Source organism: Phasianus colchicus, chromosome 2 (genome assembly GCF_987193195.1).
Source record: "Phasianus colchicus chromosome 2, bPhaCol1.hap1.1, whole genome shotgun sequence".
Classification (NCBI taxonomy): domain Eukaryota; kingdom Metazoa; phylum Chordata; class Aves; order Galliformes; family Phasianidae; genus Phasianus; species Phasianus colchicus.
Window position 1 is genome coordinate 29,869,837 of NC_143437.1, and position 14,582 is coordinate 29,884,418.

The window sequence follows — 14,582 nt, forward strand, 5'->3', positions numbered from 1 at the left end:
GGCGAGGGCAGCCAGCTGCTCATAGAACCTTCGTAAGAAGTTTATTCTCAGTCTCTGGTTGTGCTGAACCCACTATTCGGGCTGGTCCCAATGCCATTTCTGGACCTGTATTGCTTCAGCACCCCAGCAAAAAGCATTGTTGTACTGCTTCTGCTGATTCAGGAATCTGTCTCAGCAGAAATGTTGGGACCAGTCTGCTCCTAGTGGGACTTAACTCACATTCACCAGCAGCCTGGAGACTGAACCCTCACCTTGCCGTGGACCTGAAAGACACATTGGCTGCTGCTTCCTCTCTGCTAGCAACCTCTTTGTTCTGTAGATCTTGTGTGGGGGTCGCCGCCACTGAGAGTAATTCTTTTTGCCCAAGAGCAGTGGATGGCAAAGTGCAGTTGTGTTTAAAGATACAAAAGGTGGGAGGCAGCAAAGAGCTGGAAGACCCTGGATGATCCCGCCAAAAAGCTGGGCAGCGTCTGTTGGCACAGGGGTTGGCTCAGGTTCCCAAAGGAGGTGTCTGCAGCAGCTGCTCTGTGCTGGTGGAGAGTGAGAGCCATACGCTCACACTGGTGCTGGTGGAGAAGGTCATCCTGGGGCATTCTGAAGCCTCACTTCAGCAGCTTGGTCCAGCAAAGCCCCTTTTGTAACTGAGGGAGTGAACACTGCTGTCCTTGCTAGAGCAGCCCTCCATATAGCATGAGCCCAACAGCAACCAAACCACATCCAACACATGGTTCCTGCATGAAATCTTGGTGGGTTTTCTTCTGAGTGCAGGATCTGTGCAGAAGAGCAGCAGTGGCAGTTCCACGTTTCCCAACAAGAAAGGCCTGAGCTTGCCAAGGTGGCTGCTTCCACTGAGTGGCTCTGAGGAGACAGTTTTAATTAAAAAAATCTCCAAATGCAATTTTCAGCTTTTCCCCATGGAGAAAATTACCTCTCGCCAGGTGAGTGGCTGCTGGCACTGTTGGCGCTGAGAGTGCTGTCGTCCATCGCACTGCACAGGACAGGGTGTGATGAGGTTTCCCCAGTCCATGGGAGACTTGCAAATTGAAAATGCGGCCTCCTTGTTGCATTGGGAGGTCAATGCTAAGGGAGATGGGGCTGGAGCCATCCTAAATCTGCTTTAAAGCAGCTGTAGGCTGTAATGTGTGCAATTAGTTTAGCACACTCTTCCTTGCTGGAACTGAATTGAGCTAATATTGGTCAGGCCAGCTTGTTACAGCCTCCACAGTCCTAAACTTTGCTTTAAATGGAAATGAATTACATTGCCCTTGTGGTTATGGAAGTGTCAATCTAAGTGTCACCATTGTCAGCTGGAAGGGCTGAAAGAGGAGCTTTCAGAAAACGATTGCTGCCCTTCCAACTCAAATGATTCTATGATTCTATATTTACTTCAGTTGAACAGTTAACTCAGAAGCCTAATACAAATTAAATGTCAAATTACATGGGTTTTAGCATGAGCTTTCCCTTCCTGGGCCTTTGGTGAATGTGGTGATGTGAACAACAAACTTTCCCCAAAACTTCTCCTCCCTTCAGCTTCGACTTCTTTTGAGCAGTTTGTCAACAGTTTTGTTTGCTGTCTGAGAGCTGAGTTTTCCTTGAGCATTGCAGTGCTATTAGCTCCAGCTAAGCAGCAGTTCTGCTGTGTGAGCTTGTGATGCACAGAAGTGATATTTGCTGAGACCCCTTTCTCTGGAGTGAGCCAGAGATCTCTAGCACGCTGTGAATCTCAGAGTAGAGTAAACAAAGACACTTAACAGAGATGGCTCCTTACTGTGGTTTAGCAGCAAACGGAAGTCCTGGGTGTCTTACAAGGCTGGAGGTTTACTAAGCACTAATCCTATAAATCTCTGTTTCTGTCTAACCTCTATAAGAGGACTAGATGCCTTTGCACAGACATCTTCTATTTCTTGGTCAAAAGTTTGCAGTTCGATTTAGGAAATTTACTGACCAGAAATAGAGAAATAGATCAAAGAGGCTTTTGCAGTAAGAGGTGGGAGCTGGCAAAATGTTCCAGGAGAGCTGGCAGTTGCCATTGACACTGGGGTAGATTTTTGGAGAACCTGGGATCTTCCTTGGTACCATGCAGCTCCAGACTCTGTAAGATGGTTTACATGGGCAGTGTGTTCTTGTAGGGGTTGCAGTAATACTATCAGTGTCAAGTTGAGTTCAAGGCTGCTGGTGTGATGCAGGCATAAGCACCTTGGGAATGTTTCTTGCTTACTGGAAACCAAGTGCAAAACCAGTCCATTTTTATCTCCCTTTTAGTGCCACCAACCATCAGTGTCCCCAAGGGTCAGTCTACCATCACCGTCCGGGAGGGCTCCAGGGCTGAGCTGCAGTGTGAGGTTCGAGGGAAGCCTAAGCCACCCATCATCTGGTCCCGAGTAGATAAGGAAATCCCCATGCCTTCAGGGACAATGACGGTGGAGACATATGATGGGAAGCTGCGCCTGGAGAGCGTCAGCCGAGAAATGAGCGGGACCTATAAGTGCCAGACAGCCAGGTACAATGGCTTTAACATCAGACCACGGGAAGCCCTGGTGCAGCTCAACGTGCAGTGTGAGTATAACATATAAGCGGAATATTGGTCTGAACGCCTGTGTGAATGCAAGCCTGTGGGCGAAGCATCTCTGTCATACTGAGTGCTGCTTTCGGGCAGGGCTGGCCATTCTTACTGGGCTGAGATGACATATCTCTTTTATCTGAAGACCTTTGAACAGTTTGTATTTAATTGGCCTGGCTGCAGAGACAAGGGTAGAATACTATATGGGCAGCGTGTTGTAAGTGAAAGAGAAGGGTGTTGTCTGTGTTTGTATACAATATTTTTCCATTCCCCTATCGGTTGACTATTGCAAAACAGCTGCTTTGCAAAATGTGCATTCAGGGCATATTAAAAAGGTTGTGAAGTCAAAATTGTTCAGAAGATAGCAAATGAATGTCAGTTATGGCATTTCTACCTCATTAACCCTTTCTGCATCTTAGTTTCCCCAGCCTGAACCATTTTGCCTGGAAAGCAGCACCAGGCAGACCCTCACATGGACAGCATAATTTCAAACAGTTTCCACGCAGAGCGTGTAAGCAACAGAAAACTGATTCTTAGCATGTGGTGTATTGAGTGATTTCAGTGATGGGCAGTGTTCCCAGCCTTGCTTTGACCAGTATATCTGTGCATAAAGGTGAGTGCTGCCTCACTCCTCCCTGGCTCACTCTCCAGGGAAAGGAGAAGCAGGACTGGAGCAGATAACCTGGCTGAAGCCAAGCAGGCATACTGCTGACAGATGCAAGCTGTTGGGAGCACAGCAGTAACAAAAGTGTGCCATATTCTTCAGGCATATTGGAGTATTCTAAGATTCCCCTTTAAAAACAGTCTGTCTGTCCATTTGTGAGCACGTCAGCAATTGAATTATGGGATGGGGATGGGGAAATGTGTGCAGATTTTCATGAAGTAGACGTGTGTGGAGAAGATTCCATGCAGGGTGGTTATGGGTGCCTTGATTTAAGCTGTTTTGGAAGGCAGCTGGGACAGCATATGGTGCATGGGAGGACACAGCAGGGAGAGTGATCCTCACCCCAAGAATGGATGGAGATACAGTAAAGTCTCACTCTGGAGCAAAGAACAATCAGATCTGCTAGAGTCTCCAGTTCTTTGCTGGTGTTTGAAAGTGATGCTGTCCCCACTGTATGGCACTGCAGAGGGAGAGGCACTGCCCAGCCTGGGATGATCAGGCTTGATAGGTAGTTTGGAGGGGAATCACAGCCGTATGTTTTGAGTTGGAGTGGATAGACACAATTCTCCATGCAACAGATGGTAGGCAGAAGCCTGAAGTTGTTGCAGGGTAAGGCCTGTAGTGGGATTGACCCACAAGAGGGAAAAAATTTGAACTTCTGTATAAAGAGTAACTCAACATACTCTTCCTATAACTTTTCCTGAAGCCAAACAATGTTTTGTTGTGATCTGGCCCAAGTAACAAGAGCATGGTCCATGCATGATAAACAAACCGTGAAACAGGAAAGTAGGGCAAGAATTGCCCCTATTGCTTTTATATCCCCTTAAAAAATGGGAGGGAAAAAAGCCAACAGCAAACAGCACAGTCCCTGTTTATGCCTCTCGTCCTTGTTTGAGCAGCTGGAAGGAGGTGGGTGCAGTGGCGGGGCCGCAGTGGTTAATTGAAACGTTGCTCTGCAGTGTGAGGAGCTCATTAGTCCGGTCGCTTGCTCTGGAATTCTCATCATATCGGAAATGGGGATCGTGTGGCTTCTGCAGCCTCCGTGATGAGTGCTTCCCACCGGAGAGCCTGGTTAGGTGATATGCATCCACAGAGCCGCGTGTGCCCGCCCGCGCGTGTGTGTGTGCATGCAGACGTGCCTCTCTGTGTGTCTGGGTGAGCTCCTTTTGAACCGGCTCGCTCAAGGGAAGAGCGAATTCTGAGTGATAATGTGGCTGTTTCTCTGATTTGCTCCAAAGCTAAAGTTGCAAAATCAATACAGCAGATCTGATTAGATGTCAGAACCTGTTTCTGTGTTTCTTTTTTCTTTTCCTTTTCTCCCCTCTCCCTCATGCATATAGTTACGTATTGTAGCAAACCAGCCCAGAAATAGGCTTTGCCAACTGCACTGCAGTATTGGAAAAGAGAGCAAGAAGACAAAAAGAACAAGTCAGCTGTCACAAAAAATTGTTCTTATTATTTTTTACATTTTGCAAGCAGAAAAAGATGTTCTTTTATCTTATGAGCAGTAATTGTCTATCATCAACTCTCTGACAGGCTGGCTAGTCTGCTCCCTGGACTTCTTGGTATGAACTGTAGGGGGTTGGAAGATTAATAAGTTCATGAAAGTCCTTGCAGCCTCATAGGTCTGTGGTTAGGATCAAGAAATGTTATATACTGGTTAGAGGGAGAGACTGGGCTCTGCAGAACTCCTGCGGATCTAGCTACCACTCAGTGTGACAATTTCTCGTCTTTTCCTATTTCTTTAAATCAGGAATAAAACTGCTCTGTCTCTTCAAGGATTTGTGAGGCATAATAAACATAGCACTTTGAAATCTTGGAATAAAAATAGTCATGGAAGGGCAGAATGCTGTTGTTAATAATATCAACGCTATTGTTAATGCTGTTGTCAAGCCTTTTTCTAGGATTAGGTACTCAAGAAAATCCTGGCAGAAAAATGAATCCTCTGCAGAGGTGGGTTTGAATTGAGGTCTGGGTCACTCTGCGTAGATGAGATCAGCATAAGGCTGTAAAACACCCTCTGGACTTGAAAATGTACAGCTCTCTGTGCATTTTGGATTAGAAAGTATAATTTGAGCCAACACGTATGAAAAGAGGAAAGAAAGTCTCTGTGTGGATCAGTGAAAAGGATGTTACCTAGATGCAAATTTAGCAAGTACATAATGTAAAAGAAAAAAAGTAATAATAAAAATCTGTGCATTCTGCAAGCCTGGTCAAAATAGCATTTCCATAAATTGCAAAGAGCAGGAGTAATGCAAAACTCTAGCTATTCCAAGAGCTGGTCTTTGCAACAACTTTCTCTTATTGTGGTGATATTACATTTGTTCTGTTAGAGTCTCACATAATAGCATAGTGCAAATTACAATCCCAGTACACTGTTCTGCTTGCATGATTACATGCCAGCCCTAATGCTTTGTCAGCGCTGACCTCATGTTACATACTTCTGGACAGCTTTGTCAAAGTCCAGCTCAGCCCTACCGCCCTCATCACACCTATTCCTTGATACATCTCCTTCAGGGAGTATTTATGTAGTTCAGTCTGAACAATGACGCTGTTTCTCATTTTTGAGTTGCACTGCAGATGATGTCTAGGCAGAACAAAACACTAGAGAATGAATAAGATGGCCTGAGAACTTGACCCCCTCTAGAGCCAAAATAGTAGTCCACAATCATCTGGGATTGGTCTCCAAAGAATTAGACTAACTGTCCTTAGGTAGAGTTTTGCACTCTATGATGGGGAACAGATGGATTGTTGTGTTTCATCTTCAAAGCACAGTTAACGTTAGGTGCAATCAGGAAAGTAACCTGACATTCTCTTTGGAGGGGCATCCACCCCCATAGTTAACAGGACTTCAGGAGATATGTGTAGTTCTAGCAATAGGCATGGCTACAAGGCCAGTGACAAGGATAGTGATAGGATGAGAGGCAATGGCCTTAAGTTGCATCAGGATAGGTTCTAGTTGGATATTAGGAAAAATTTATTCTCAGAAAGTGGTAATGCATTGGAACGGGCTGCCTAGTGAGGTGGTGGAGTCACCATTCTCAGAGATATTCAAGAAACATTTAAAAGTGGCACGAGGTACATGATTAGAGGGCATAACAGTGATGAGTTTATGGCTGGACCAGGTGATCTTAGAGGTCTTTTCCTACCTTTATGGTTCTATGATTCTACGATAAGCAGACCTGGCTCTGCCCCCATCTGAAAGGCAGCCAGAATACATCCTGGGGGGGCATCTGTTGCCCTTGTTACTTAAAGAAATATTCAGGTGCAAAAGGATATGCTTTCCCATCCAAGCCCACATGCTATTCACTCATTTCTCTTTAAAATTCTCCTGAACCTATTGGCAGTGCTGTACATTAGGTGGGCAATAGTCAGCATCAGTTCTCCCTGTTATCTATGTAGCAAACAGAAGAACAGGGAGGAGAGGAGGGAGTGATTCTGTCAATACATAAGACGTATCACTGCACTAAATGGTTTCAATCAATGTCAGTGCTCTATGCGGGTATCCCACCTGCTCTGAAACATAAACATGGATATTAAGTACTTTATTAAAAGTGCTCTTGAGAAATGCTCCTGACGTGGAGATGGTTCTTCAGAGTGGTTATGATGGGGCTTTTGGCTCCTCAGAGCTCCCTGCAGCTCTCCTTGCTTATGTGAAGGGAGTCTAAGAGAAATGAGACTGTCCCTGGCCACTGCTGGTTCATATCTGTGACTGAGCTGCTTTATCCATCTTGCTGCTTGGGCCATGTGAGCTGGAGTGTGGAGCCATCTGCTAAGAATTTTAGACTTGGCTGGTTTAATTTGTGAATTTATTAATAGTAGCTGTTGTATTTTTTTAATTATGATTTTAATCAGTGAAGCCTAGTCTGACACTCTACTTCAAGCTGAGGAATGCAGTTCAGAAGCTTTATTGGGAGCAGGAGGTAATTTTTCTACTCTTACAGCGGCTGGAGCTTTTCTGTCCTTCCATTCATGTTCAGTATTGTGCTACATCCCACAGCTCTTGTTCCTAGGAGAGTGAAATCTGGCCTCTTGTAATAACCAGAGCTCTGGGGTGCTCAGGGTGATCTTAAGAATTAACTGAGGTTCTTCTGGAAAAGGTGTGTCTGCATTCAAAGTCATGGGTAAACTCTGCCTTCTATGAATTCAGTGTTTGCCAACCTGGGCACCTTCATTAGTGAGAAGAAAATTATTTGCAGCCACAGGCATTACCTCAACCCACCAGTATGAATGGACAAAGCCTGACTCTGTCATCTGGTCCCACTTCAATCAAAATCCTCCTTGTTTCCTTTCTAATTTGTTACACCAAGGTTTGTGTGACTAAGCTGAAAGCATACATTATTTCTGTTTTTCTATCAACACACAGAACCCTCCTCGTTAAGAGCTGGGAGTTTTGTTCCTGTTTGTCAACACGCTTTCAGCTAGCAGCTCTGTCTGGGATTACGTTGCTGAGTTTGTGTTTGTGCATACAGCTCTGTCCTCAGTGCTACAGCGTGAGGATTGCTCACTCGGCTGCCCAGTGCCTGGGCTGCTAACAGCTAATTAGAGTTGTCAGTCTAAGGACGAGCTGAAGAAGGAATCCATTTCATTCCGTCATGGCTGTAAACCCAAATGGCCATGGTTCAGAGCACAGTAACAACCACAAAGGATTAGCTGGCCTTGGATTTGTTTTAACAATTACCATTTCTTGGTCCCAGGACCCTGGCAGACAAACTGTGACATCGCTTACATTGTCCTCAGATTGAATCTTAAGATGGGGCTGTATCAAATGCGGCCAAAGAAAGGATGGCTCCTGTTTGTCTAGGACCTGTTGGCCCTATGCTCCTGCCAGCCTCATGGCATTGAAGGGCAGCTAGTCTGACATGCCAAAGGGTGTTTGGCCAAAACTGACTTCTTTGTGACTGCCTTTGTAGTCTTTATCTTCATGGATCAAAGCCTCAGGACACCCGGAGTTGAATTTTTGTGGCATTTGGTATATGCAGCTTTGGAGGAAAAAAAAAAGTCTTTCACAGAGTAAAGCTGCTGTATGTATTTTGACCTGCCGGAATTTTTTTCCCTTCAGCACATGGAATTTGTTCCACAGGACCCTGGTCTACACTTGCTGCCTGATGGGGAAGATTCTTGTGTGCTGCCACTCACTGAGATTTTCTTGGGCAGTCTCCCTTGTATCCTGAGAGCTTTTCAGATCTACCTCTTTGATTTAAAATGGTTTGACAGAGCATGTCTGCATGCTGTGATGACCAGGAAATGTATGAGATTTGAGATGTAAAGCAAAAGGTCCATATGATGGGGAGAATTCACTGGAGAAACATGGAAAACACCATGAGGCATCGTGGGGAAATGGCCATGAGAGAAAAGAAGGTAACATCCAGACATATGCCTCAGGAAAGGGGAAGCTCTAGGTATGCTGCCTGGATTGCAGCCTGCTTGTGCAGCCATTTGGCCTTTCAGCGGCCCATTGCTCATCCCTGAGCACCTCCATAGTTGTAATGATAGGTTGAAGTAAAAGCCTATGTGAGAGCTCCTTGTCTAGAGAAATGAATTTGTTTGTTCAGAAGAGAACTGGTTTAAATCAGCTAATCTATTTCTCAGTTCTTGTTAAGGGAAACAAATACCCATTCCATAAGCTGCTGTTATCCCTTTTTGGCCAGACTCTCCAGGAAGAGCAACTTAATTTTATCAAGTCAGAGAGATGTCCACACTATACAATTTTGGCAGGAAAGGAGAGACAAGACCTGCACACACACAGAGGATGGCAGACAGACTTGGTCATCTCTCTTTGTATAATTGCTCACCTACTGTGGCCCTCCTGGAGCTGAACACCACATCTAGTGCTGCTCAAATTCAGATACTCCTTTTAAGATTTTCTTGCTCTGGCAGCCATTTTCCCTTTCAAACCTAGCTCTATATCAGCTTGTTAGGTTAAAAAAATCTCCAGAATCCTCTGCAGTACTTTGTGCTGGGTCTCCTGCAAGGCTGCAAATGTGCATGTCTGGTCTGGTTGTGTCCTTGTCTTTAAGCCATGGGAGTATACATCCCCAAGTTGTTTCTTTGGTTTTGAGCCCTGTTGTTGATTTTAGGCCATGAGTTAAAACCATCTGTATCAGAGATCCCCAAACTGTGATGCAGCTGGTGATAGCCAGACAATATTGAGGCAGCCTGGCTGGTAGGAGAGGATATCTTGCTTCTGCTCTGGTTTACACAGGGATATAATGCAACTTCCTTCTCTGACAGTGTATTTACTTCTGCCACGTGCTTACCACCAGTCAAGATTTATCTCTTGGTCTGCACAGCACCATAGGCATATGGATGAGTTAGGATATGGGCAATTGGCCTATAGACAAGACAGTAAACCAAGAGCCATGAATCCTGAAATGTGGGTTGGAGGGATATTCTCTGCCAGAGAGGACCAGGGGTACCTGTTTGTGTGAATTGAGTGTCACAACTACACTTGGAGGAGAAAAGTCTTAAATGTGGGGACCTAGACTAGGGTTATAGGAGCTAAGAGGATGGGAAGGCTTGCTAGCAGTAGCTCTATTTTGTTAGAATATATGTACACCTGAGCAAAATAGATTTGCGGAGGCATGTGCTATACTGTGAGCTGTGTGGTACCACTGTCAACAGGAGACATGGGGCAAGGGAGGTGGTAGATAAAGGGAGTTAGTTAGAAAACTGCAATCAGCTCTCATTTTAAGGCTGGAATCACAAGATAGGAAAGGAGGGAATATCTTGTTCCTATCAAATCCTGCCTCTTGGTGACCAGGAAACAAACATGTTGAGCACCCAGTGGGGAGAGAGATACCATGGAGCAGGGCTCACTGGGGGAATCAGGAAGACACTGAACAGACAAAATAAGCATCTCATTTTCTTGTAATAACTCTCAGCCTCTGCAAAAGCATCTGAGGCACGGAGAGAGGTGAAAACAGCTGTCCACGCTTGCGAGGGAGCATATAACATCAAACCTAACACAGAGCCTATGCCAGGGGAGCTGGGACATGCTGTCCCCAGCCTCTTTGACAGGGAGAAACAATGTGGTGCCATGGCAGCGTGCCAGTGGCTTTGCTTTTCTCCCATGATTTTTTGTCCATAAACCACTTCAGGCAGCACCAGCGAGGGTACTATCCCTCATCTCCTCTCAGTGCAGAGCTATTTCCTTCTAGCTTACTGGAGGACTGCAGCAGGCATATGGAGACAATGCGCAGAACAGTGATGCCACGTTGAAGGAGGGATGTTGTGCAGGGAAACCCCCCTGAGACACCCATGGTATGAACAGAAACCATAACAGGAAACTGAGCATCCCAGGGAGGGGTCTAAATTTTAATTAGCTGTGACCATACTGACCCTGAGCTCTGAAACAGCACCAATTACAGTCACTCCTACAGGGAAACTGTTTGCATGTAAATTACATTACAGAGGTTCTCAGACTTTCCTGCAGCTTAATAGGTCTTTCTGCCACCAGTTTTGTGCTGGGACACTGAGGGTCACTCAGTGGGAGGCTGAGGGCTCCATTTTTAGGAAGAGTGTAAGACTTTTCGGAGACACCTGTGGGGAAAAAAAATGTTCAGTTACTAGTTTATGCTTTTTCACTTGGTTCTATCTCTGAGAAAGAAACTATGTTTTCTTTGAAGCTAGAAAACTGTTTTCTCATTGCACAAAGATCGGATTTCCAACGTGCACTTCTCACCTTATTTCACTTCATATAGTTTCTGATTTCCATCCCTCTTTGCCTCTTTATTGCAAACACAAATAAGTGCGTGCGTGCACACGCTCCTACCTTACCTCAGCTTTCACTTGTGATTCAAACTTAATTGGTCTCTAGGACTGAGATAAAACAGTCAGTTTTCTTTTATGAACCCAGTGATGAATGTGTGAAACCCTTATGGTCCCAGGAATTTACAGATGTGGTTAAATTTCCCAGTTGCATGCAGACTTGTTGCATTTTGCATGATTTTGGAGTCCTTGTTTCTGGGGTCATATGCAATCACAGGAAACCATGGGAATTTTTCATTACTGTTGACTGTGAGGAAGCTGACTTCTGAGTGTTCACTTGCTTGCCAAGCTACAAGGGGATGAATGGAAAGTAGAAGAGACTGAAAATTACAGTTTCTGCAGGGAAGAGGCATCTGGGATAGATCCCTGCTGGTAAAGAAAGAATGAAAATTGAAGGCCAGTCTAGCTCATCCTTTGTAGGCTCTTGATCTGTTGTGACCCACTCTCATGACTGGAAATCTCATCCATTGCAAATGTGCCGCAATTCTAGGCAAAACTCAGCCATGCATTTGATGGGAGGGATTGGTTGGCATGTCAGAACTTACAGGTTCCTGACAGTGGCTAAGATTGAGGTCAAGAGAACAGTAAATAATGGTGGCATTTGCACGGAGCCGGGATTTTCCTTACCAAGTGCTGATTGCGAAAAGATATTTTACTGCCCTAATCATAAGCTAGAATGTGGTAGCTCATAACAACTTAATGCAATATAGATGGGCTTAATAGTGCTAGCTCTGCTGGGATTTTCTTAGCAGTTCATATCATATGCATAGAACAGACCCTTCAGCCAATATCATGCTATGCTGTAAAACGGGGAACTGGGGCTTAAGGGAAAGGGAGCAGTGCTCCATGTAAGGTAGATTGCTGGAAAGAATATAAAGTCTATAAAGCCATGTTGGCTGTCGGCTATTAACTTCTCGTTTTCCATGTGCTTCAGTGTAGTTTTCAGGAGAATCTGCTCTGTGACCTCAGTGGGTGCAGAGGTGAGAGTGACTGGCCTGCAGTTCTCCAGGTCTTCCTCTTCTCCATTTTAAAAAATGGGAATTATGTTTCCTCTTTTCCAGTCACTGAGAACTTCCCCAGACTGACACAACTTCTCAAATATGATGGATAGTGGGTTAGCAACTTAAGTCAACTTAGTCCCTCAGTAAGTTGTTTCCCTCAGGAAGTTGTTCCAATGAATTTTTACTGCCACGGTTCAGTTGTCATGACTTAATGTAAGCTGGTCTCTTTTCAGTTTCCAGATACAAGCTCTGTTTATGCCTTTGTCTTCTGACATAAAGAGCTATTTGTTATTAGCGGCTTCTTTCTTGTGTAGTCTGAGATACCAGAACTAGTCATCTCTTAGCCTTTTTTTCAGTATGCAGTCCAGAGTCTTCTCTGCCATTCACCACAACGCATATTTTCCAGTCCTTTTAATCATTTTTATAGTCCTTATTTTTTTTTCAACATCATTCTGGAAGCATGTCACCCCTATTAAACAGATTTTTTTAAATGATCTCACTGATGCAGATACAGCAGTGATGCCCATTTCACAATACTTTCAGTTATTCTTGACTTAATCATACCAAGATTTTGACACCTTTGAACTACAGAATGATGCTGAAAGTTGACGTGGTTATATTGACTCAGGCTCCTCCTGGAGTCACTGTCTCTTTTTTGACAAGAGTGAAACATTCTCTCCTCAACAGCTTTTTTCCCCAAGTCTTTATGTTTTCCAAGGCAAACTGAGCGTTCTTACCATAAGCTCATTCCATCAAGCAAACCAAGCTCTCCTGTATGAGGCATCTCTCAAATATTTTATTTACTACTGTGTATTTTCTGGGCTGGATGGGACTGTGAGCAACTTGGTTGAGAGAGAGGTGTCCCTGCCTGTAGCAGGGGGGTTGGAATTGGATGATCTTAAAGGTCCCTTCCAACCCAAACTATGCTATGATTCTAGGATTTTACATTATCCACAGATGTTAGTATCTTATCGTGAACAGGTGCTTAAGGATGGTGATTCTGTTACTGCATGTTGAACTGCTATATTTCTGTGGAAGGGAAGGAAGCAAAATCCAAGACATCCCAGAGCTGTGCCAAAATCTGCACACAGCCACCCCAACTGCAGATGGGTGCAAGGTCATTTAGACACCAGAAATTGTTATATATGATACTGGATATGCAGCCAGATCTGAGAAGTTTGTAATTGATATTCTATAGTGATGCTAACCTGCTTGCTAGCTTTTTGACCTTGATGGTGATGTGAAATAGCTTCAGCGTAAGAGGTTCATGTGGGATCTCACCAGGGATGTCTTCCTAGGGAAGGTCTTTCCTTTCACTACAGAGACCTCAGTGGTGCGTGCACCAATTTAAAATTTCTTTTTGAACTCTTTCAGTGAATGTGTTTTTAATCTGTTTAATGTGGACTACATTTGAATAGTATTACATCTTCAATTAGTCTGTCATGTGGAAGCAAGCCAGAATCCTTCCAACGCCTGAGGATGTTATGACAAGATAGTTACTTTTCTTGTTGCCTTCTCAAACACTACCCAGTTTGTCTGCCAAGGACCCAGAAAACCATATTAATCACCATTCATTTTTTAATTTGTATAGTTGCATCCCACATTCATCTTCCATAAGTTCTTTTTCTGAAATCAATGAGGAATAAAAAGGTTTATTGCTGTGTTTTTTCTGAGTTTTTCTCTGCTTATATTGACCCAATGAGCTCACATCTGCACTCTTATAAAGAACACAATGGTTGATACAGAATACTTTTATTTCCTCTGGTGTTTGGAGGTTGCTATCACATACTTCCCCTCGAAGGCTTGGCTAGATACCCTTTTTTTCCCATATTTTCCTACTTTCTATGTCATTTTGGAGGTTTTGCAATCAATTGTTAGTCTGTAATCCTACCATTTTTGCATAGATGATTCAGATCTGGGTTTGCAGATCCAGCTACAATCTCACAGAGAGAAGCCTGTCTTTCCTTCATCTCTGACTTTAGTAAAAAATCTAGCTACCAGATTTGAGTCTGTGCAGATTCTTCCCAGGGCTGTACACAGAATTATACTCTTCCTCTGCCCACCACAGTGGGATGGCTCAGCAACCAATGTTGAAAATTGTTTAAAATGTCTTTTTGCTCTGGTTCTGAAAGGTGGTATCTAGCTACCACAGGGAGGGTGGAAGGAGCAGAATGACATGTTGCAGCGTATGCTGTCTCAGTTCCTCAGGCAGAAAACTGCTGATGGACCAACTCAGGCAACAGTATCCAGTTTAAACTCTTGATGCAATGGATGTGAATGAGGAAGACAATGGCCTTACTTTTTGTGCCCCAAAAAAGCTGGGAATGGGAATGAAGGAAACTGTATGGAATAGATTTCAAGGCATGTATCTGTTGGACCAAAATCTACTCTGACCTGAGGGCTCCCAGACGATCTGCAGGACATCTTCATTACTATCAAAGTTCTCATCAGTCAACATGAAAAAGTAACTGTGAGATAGGCACATGCCCATAGTGCAGGGGTGCTGATTCTCCAAATGTTTCCACTGGTGCTGGCCCAGAAGCAGCCTGGAAAATCAAGTGTCAGAGGAGGTTTATCCAGGGAGTGG

The 14,582-nt window shown here is 44.4% G+C and overlaps 1 protein-coding gene across 4 annotated transcripts in view; it reads left to right on the plus strand.

The window, feature by feature from the left end:
• MDGA1 (MAM domain containing glycosylphosphatidylinositol anchor 1) overlaps positions 1–14,582 on the plus strand; it is a 125,017-nt gene that overhangs the window by 55,558 nt on the left and 54,877 nt on the right. For all 4 annotated transcript variants that reach the window (XM_090135213.1, XM_090135214.1, XM_090135212.1 and 1 more), the window contains one exon: positions 2,263–2,556. In XM_090135213.1, the coding sequence (XP_089991339.1) occupies positions 2,263–2,556 (294 nt within the window). The remainder of the gene's footprint in view (positions 1–2,262; positions 2,557–14,582) is intronic.